Source organism: Lissotriton helveticus, chromosome 1_1 (genome assembly GCF_964261635.1).
Source record: "Lissotriton helveticus chromosome 1_1, aLisHel1.1, whole genome shotgun sequence".
NCBI classification, from domain to species: Eukaryota; Metazoa; Chordata; class Amphibia; order Caudata; family Salamandridae; genus Lissotriton; species Lissotriton helveticus.
This window is the reverse complement of record NC_136057.1, coordinates 1,417,809,180-1,417,816,950: the sequence shown is the minus strand read 5'-3', so window position 1 is coordinate 1,417,816,950 and position 7,771 is coordinate 1,417,809,180. Positions and strand designations below refer to the sequence as shown.

Here is a 7,771-nt window from a genome sequence, read left to right as displayed (position 1 = left end):
GTCATGAGTCCATGGTGTGCAGGGAGACTGAGGGGATGGATGACTGGAAAGATGTTAAGAATTTGAAACCTACCAATGGTTGTTGCTTGTGAGGCAATGTTTAGACACTTCCCCCAGGCCTGTCCGGGTTTTGATGGGTCAAGTCAAAAATCTCATGTGGGGCCCCTGTGGGCTTCAAAGTATAAACATATATATATCTCCTCAGGGAAAGATGACACACAGCCTAACAAAAATTGGCTGATACGAGGATCACTGGTGTTAAGTAACTGAAAGGAACAACTCACCTGTGGATATGGAATAGGGTCCGTCCAAAGGGACATGGTGCATCACAGCCTAAACTGAGGGCCTGATTTAGAGTTAGGTGGCCGAGTTACCCCGTCACAAACTTAACCGATATTGCATTTGCCGTATTACAAGTTCCATTGGATATAAGGCACTTATAAATATGGTGGAGGAGATATCCTTCACGTTTGTGACAAAGTAACCCATTCGCCGCACTTCAATCAGGCCCCAAATTTGGAGCCAGGCAGGAAAAAAAGTACCCAATAGAAAGGCCAGCGACCCTGATTCAATGACCAACGTTGCTCCTAGGGCTCCCAGCAGGGAGAGGAGGTCAAAGAGGAATGGATTCTTTTAACACGGTCTGTAATATGAAGTGAGCAATGGTGTTCGGACCAAGCAAAAGAAAATTGTTTTAAACTTTTCGATGCTGATGACGGAACCGCTCCGTCATCAGCCGCGGTGGCGCTGTGCTGATGACGGAGCGGTTCCGTCATGGCCCGCCCGACGCGCCTGTGCGGCGCGTTCTATTGAGCGGGCGGGGCCATGACCGAACCGCTCCGTCATGAGCACAGCTCAACCGAGGCTGGTGACGGAGCGGTTCCGTCACCAGCATGGGCGCGCCGTGGGGCCCCCCCGCCCCCTTAGCGCCGTGGCGAAATAGCCGCCGCAGAGAAAGTGTTAACTACAGGGAGGAGTCCATAAGTAAGTGTTACTGTCCCATGTTGACCATGCACAAAGCCATTACTGCGATAGCCAGCATCCTATTTCACATTGCAGTAGAGTTTTCCAGATCTCCTACAGAATCAGGGCTGCTGTGCTTGTAAAATGGGTTAGACCACCACACTGAAAAGGACTGGCTTCAGGTGTCCAGTCACAGTCGAAGTGGCAAAGCTTCTTCCTGTGTGAGTGAGCTCAAGGTGGAGAGCCAGGTTGGAAGCTTCATGGTTGCTCCTCCACCACCCTTCCCAAACAAGATGCTGGAGGATAACAGAAATGCAAAACACCCCCAAATGCTGGAATCTGGAGACCAGAACTGTAAGACACCCCCAGATGATGGAGCCTGTAGGCCAGAACTGTAAGATACCCTCAGATGATGCAGCCTGAAGACTAGAACTGTTAGACACCCCCAGATGATGAAGCCCGAAGACCAGAACTGTAAGACCCCCCCCAGATGATTGAGACTGGAGACCAGAATTGCAAGACACCCCCAGATGATGGAGCCGGAAGACCAGAACTGTAAGACACCCTCAGGTGATGGAGGCTGAAGACCAGAATTGCAAGACACCCCCAGATGATGGAGCCGGAAGACCAGAACTTTACGACACCCTCAAATGATGGAGCCTGAAGACCAGAACTGTAAGACACCCCAGATGATGAAGCCCGAAGACCAGAACTGTAAGAACCTCCCAGATGATTGAGCCTGGAGACCAGAATTGCAAGACACCCCCAGATGATGGAGCCGGAAGACCAGAACTTTACGACACCCTCAGATGATGGAGCCTGAAGACCAGAACTGTAAGACACCCCAGATGATGGAGCCTGAAGACCAGAACTGTAAGACACCCCAGATGATGGAGCCTGGAGACAAGAACTGTAAGACACCCCCAGATGATGGAGCCTGGAGACAAAAATTGCAAGACACCCCCAGATGATGGAGCCGGAAGACCAGAACTGTACGACACCCTCAGAGGATGAAGCCTGAAGACCAGAAATGTAGGACACCCCCAGATGATGGAGCCTGGAGACAAGAATTGTAAGACACCCCCAGATGATGGAGCCGGAAGACCAGAACTGTACGACACCCTCAGATGATGGAGTCTGAAGACCAGAATTGCAAGACACCCCCAGATGATGGAGCCGGAAGACCAGAATTGCAAGACACCCCCAGATGATGGAGCCAGAAGACCAGAACTGTACGACACAGTTCTGGTCTTCCGGCTCCATCATCTGGGGGTGTCTTGCAATTCTGGTCTTCAGCCTCCATCACCTGAGGGTGTCTTACAGTTCTGGTCTTCCGGCTCCATCATCTGAGGGTGTCTTACAGTTCTGGTCTTCCGGCTCCATCATCTGAGGGTAAGACACCCTCAGATGATGGAGCCTGAAGACCAGAATTGCAAGACACCCCCAGATGATGGAGTCGGAAGACCAGAACTGTAAGACACCCTCAGATGATGGAGCCGGAAGACCAGAACTGTAAGACACCATCATATGATGGAGCATGGAGACCAGAATTGCAAGACACATGGAGACAAGAAATGTAGGACACCCCAGAGGCTGGAGACCAGAATAGAAGACATCACCAGAGGCTGGAAGTTGGGTACATGAAATGTAAGACACCACCCATGAAGGAGGCCCTAGACCGGAAATGAAAGACTCCTCAGATGCTAGAGGCAGACACCCTCTAACCCCACCCCTTCGATGCTGGAGACCAGAAATGTAAGACATCCTCCAACCCCTTCCCCGCCCCAGGGATACTGGAGATCAGAAATGTAAGAAACCTCTGTGTTGGTGTGCGTCACGGTCACAGCTGGTGATTTGTTATTGCCTTGGCCCAGTGCTCTGAGCTGGACACACAACACACGGAAGCTTTTGCCTGGGGCCCAGCTGGCGAGTGTCCTCCTCTTTCGTGGGCAGTGGTTCACCAGAACCCCTGCCCATGGGAAGCAGAGCCTCCCCGAGTACGCCATTACTGTTGATAATGTTTTCCGTGTACATCGGATAATGTTTAAAGCTTTTCATGAGCTCGCATGACTCGGCTCATTGCGCCGAGAAGTGACGCTTCAGTGCTTCCGGCTGGCTGGATCGACCCAGCGACCGTTTTTCTCCTTAAATTGGGCGGATGTGAATTAAGCGCGAGGCGCCGTTCCAGGCAGAGAGGAGCCTCACGTGGGCTTCATTAGCAAACAAGAGCCGCGAGGGGAGCCGGGCGGCGCGCGCTCCCCCGGGGTCGGGGGGACGAGCCGGAGCAGAGCGCGCGAGAGGGACCGGAAATAGAGGCTCAGGCGAGAGGGCGCCATGAGGCGCGCGAGGCCGAGGGACGACGGGTACGCAGAGAGAGGGATTGAGGCAGAGGGGGACAAAGAGAATAGGGGGCGCTGAGAAGGTGAGTAAGAGTAAGAGAGAGCACGATGAGATGTTAGAGTAAGAAAGTGAGAGTGAGGAGAGAAAGAGGGAGCAGGCACACACCAGAGAAAGAAACAGGGAGAAGTTGATAGTAGCGCATCAGAAGAAAGGGAGAGGAAGAGACAGAAAAGCAGAGAGGAAAAAAGGGGAGTGGGTGAAGAAGAGGGAGAGCGGAGGGAACGAAGAGGGAGAGCGGGGGAGAGAGAGACGGTGAAATAGAGGGGCAGACAGACTCCCACAGCCTAGCAGTACTCCGGTTTGAAGAATAAACAGAGACGATGGAAGGAAAGAGATGCATGGAAATGGGGAAATTGGTCAAGGGGAGAGTCTGGGATAGAAACAGGTGGAGAAGGCGAGCAGATAGGAAAAGGGTGGACATTTAAGGAGAGAGAGAAGTTGGGTACGCAGAGATGAGGGTAGTGCTAGGGAAGGAGAGGGAGGATAAGGGGACGGAGAGGGACACAGGGACGTTGGGGCGGAGAGGGTGAAGAAAGAGTCTGAGAGAGCTAGAGATCGTGGAAAGGCGGAGGCGTGAAGGGGGCAACGGACTCAGGCAGGGCCGGCCTTTAGCATGGGAGAGTTGGGCACAGGCCAAGGGCGGCAATATTCTGAGGGACGCATGGAGCTGTGTGCATTAAGGTAATGCAAACAGCATCACCCCTGTCATCTTGCTCCAGCCTTGTCTGTGTTCGTTTCTGTCTGATTTTCCAGTTTAAAGTGGTTGTAATCCTTCATTATCATACCATGGGCACATTTTTTAAGAACCCCCCCCACCCCCGTTGCCCCATTCCTTGCCCTCCCTTCACCGTCTCACCCCTGCTGACACACACCAACAAAACCATTATGTGTTCAGGGGTCCTTCACAAGTCAGTCAGGGACTGACCAGTGAACTCAAAAGGGGCCCCCTGCTGCCTCATTTAATTGACTAGCTTCAGCAAGGGTGCCACATTTCTCTCCACCCAGGGTTCTGTCTTAACATAGGCCGCTCTGGAGGCAGTGACGGACAGAGAATGGAGAGAGTCAGAAGGAGCGCACCAAATAGGAAGGAGGGGGCAGGAAAGAGCTGGATATAGAAATAGGAAGAGCGAGAGAAGGTCAGGGGAAGCAGAGAGACGAGAAAAGGGAGAGAGAGTCATGGGGAAAGAGGGGCAGAGCAAAAGAAACAGGCGGCAAGAGAGAGGTGAAGAGTGGATATTGGACAAAGGAAGAGAGGGTGAGAGAAAGGCTTTAAAAAAAACAGCGATACAGAGGAGGAGAGAGTCTAAAAGGAGTGCGGAACAGAGTGATGACAGAGACCCACGAGAAGGCTGGCATTTAGTATTAAATCTGTTTTATTAAGCAGCAAAAGAAACCATTGCAGCGCATACAGCCACCCGCACCTGCATGAGTACATAGCAAGTGAGAACAGTTCAAAAGTATGGACACGGTCAAGAGATGCTTCCATCGTGGGCGTTAACACAGCAAGCCGCCTACAACCCATCCGGGCCGGCCGCGTTATAAAGGCTGAAAAGCAGGTGCAGGTGGTATTGCTTATGAAATATGAATAACAGGGGAAGGAAGAAAGAAGGAAAAACCAACCCCAACCCCCCACCCCCTCCCACTAACACCCCCCTCCTTGTCCACGGAGCAAAAGTATAAACTAAAAGTGGTCTCCTCTCTAAGAGGGTCCCGGGGCCGCAGCACCATCCGGCATCTTGCGTTTGCGTGTGTGTAGCTTAGGGTCTGCAAGTGGGGTGTCCGCCAGGCGCAGCAGTCGCAGGTAGCGGGGGCAACTCAGTTCTCGGAATTCCCCTGTCAGAAGGGTCAAGAACGGCCGCCACAGCTCCGCAAATTCTTCCCCTCTCCCTGCTTTCGCCAAGGATAGCTTCTCCATCCCCAGGACCGCCCATAGCCTATGTAGCCAGCCTAGTTGTAAAGGAGGTTGGACAGCTCTCCAATGTGCTACTATGTTTTGCATAGCTACCCCCAGCGCAATTGCAATAAGCCTCCCCCTCCTGGACTTTAGGGGGTACATCAGTGCGTTGGGAAGGCCCAGCAGGACATAAGCTGGAAACCTGGGTAGTTGGGTATCTAAGTGTGCGTCTATCAAGTCTAGGATTGAAGTCCAAAAAGGTTGGTGGTGGTCACAGCTCCAAAGTAAGTGCTCCAATGTGCCAAGCTCCCCACACCCTCTCCAACAGCGGTCGCTAACTCGGGGGTCCCAGTGGTGTAACTGTTCAGGGGTGTGGTACCAATAGGTGGCTACCTTGGTCATAGTTTCAGTAAGACCCATATGATATGCAGAGTGTCTGGCTCGGTGGTAAATCCCTTCCCATTCCTTGCGTGTGAGTTGTCTCCCCAGCTCTCTCTCCCATCTGGCCCTCCCTGCGTTGTACGTGTATATGTTGGTGAGGAGGAGATGTTGGTACAGGTCGGATATTAGTTTCTTATCGGAGGTCCGCGTTATTAGCCATTTCTCGTATGGAGTAAGGAAGCGCTGGGCACCAGGTCTAACCGACGGCTGTAACGCCCAATGGCGGACTTGCAAGTAGGGCAAGCGGTCCGTTTCGGGTATGACGTAGTCTTCTCTCATTTTCTGAAAGGGAAGGATGCCATTGAGATCAAACATGTGACCCAGATTCCTGCAGGGTGTAGTCCTCCACGCCACAAATGCCTGGGGATCAAGGCCAGGCGAGAAGTCAGGATTGTCGAATAGCGGCGTCATCGGGGAGGGAAAGGTGGTGAGCTCCCGTTTGACCGCAACCCTGTCCCATACATCCGGGACGGTGCTCGTAACGAGCGATGCATAGAGGTTGGGGGGTCTATGGCAGCGCGGCAAGAACGGGACACCTTGGAGTGTACGGCCTGCCACCGCCTGGTCCTGGAAGAGCCAGTGTTTGCCCGATTCCAGTTGGTGCCATTCCACCAGAGTGCGCAACTGGGTCGCCTGAAAGTATAGAGTGAGGTCAGGCACCCCCACCCCGCCATGCTCCGGGGGGAGAATGGCGAGAGTATGTTTGAACCGCGGGCGGCGACCATTCCAGACAAAGCGTGCCAGGTCCGATTGCGTTTTCTGAAGCCATCCCGCCGGTGGGCGTAAAGGGAGGGTCTGAAAACACATAGAGGATCTGGGGCAATAACGTCATTTTGGCGGCCGCTACACGACCCAGCCAGGATAAGGTAAGGTGTTTCCAACGTCCAAGATTGTCGCGGAGGCGAGAGCTGAGTCTAGTATAGTTGGCTTCTGCGGTGGCACGCACCGTTGGGGCCAGCAAGACCCCCAGGTAGGGAATAGTTGACGTCGACCACTGCAGGTCAAATTCCGATTTGGTGTCCGCCAGCACCTCCGGCGACAGCGAGATGTTCAGGGCCTCTGATTTCGCCACGTTGATCTTAAAGCCCGAAGCCAGCGCAAAGGTGTGAAGCTCAACAAAGAGCGCTCGGAGAGATTGCATCGGGTTGGTTAGGGAGAGTAGGATGTCATCTGCGTACATGCTGACCATGTGCGTGTCTCCGCCGAATGGGATGCCCGTGATGAGGTTATGTTGCCTAATGCGCTGGGCCAGCGGCTCCATATAGAGCGCGAACAGGAGGGGGGAGAGCGGGCATCCCTGCCTGGCCCCCCTGCCAATCGTGAACCGCGGGGAGGTGTGTCCATTAACTCGGACCGCAGCGTTCGGGTGGCGGTAGCAATTAAATATACGGTTACGGAGGATCTCTCCTACCCCGAACCGCTGCAACACCAGGTCTAGATAAGGCCAATGCACCCTATCGAATGCTTTCTCCGCATCGATGGTGAGAAGCATGCAGTCCGGCCTCGTCCGCGACCCAGCCTCGATAAGATGAAGGGCTCATCTGGTGTTGTCGCTTGTCTGCCGTTGCGGGATGAAGCCGGCTTGATCGGGTTCCACCAGTTGTTGCATGTATGGCGCCAGTCTACTCGCAAGAATGCCGGTGTATAGTTTCAGGTCGATATTTAACAGGGATATCGGCCGATAGGAGCTACATTGGGTGGGATCCCGCCCGGACTTGGGAATTACAGACATGGCCGTGTAAAGTTTAGCGTAGTAGTCTCCAAAGGCTGCGGCGATGGCCGCGTCCTCTGTGATGGGGGCGCCGCGGCAAGGCTGGAGGGTTCGAATATGCTGTTTTTGACGCTGCTCCCGTAACCTGCTCGCCAGCAATTTCCTGCAGCGGTCTCCTCCAGTATAATATGCGTGTCGGAGGCGCATGACGGCATATTCTGCCACGTCTTGGTCTAGGGCTGCCAACATTTTCCGCTCCGTACACAGCTGACGCCATGCCCGGGCCGCCCCGGTGCGTTGGTGCATTTGCTCCAGCTCCGCCACCCGTTGGGTAAGTTCGGCTCGTTTCCGCGCTCGCTCCC

At 53.9% G+C, this 7,771-nt stretch overlaps 1 protein-coding gene across 1 annotated transcript in view; it reads left to right on the top strand.

Annotated features, from left to right (window-relative positions):
• Window positions 1-3,374: 3,374 nt before the first annotated feature.
• Window positions 3,375-7,771, top strand: part of LOC144764134 (potassium channel subfamily T member 2-like) — a gene marked incomplete at its 5' end in the record, with an annotated part of 1,271,238 nt that continues 1,266,841 nt past the window's right edge. Inside the window, one exon of the mRNA XM_078650285.1 lies at window positions 3,375-3,385. Within this exon, the coding sequence (XP_078506411.1) occupies window positions 3,375-3,385 (11 nt within the window). The remainder of the gene's footprint in view (window positions 3,386-7,771) is intronic.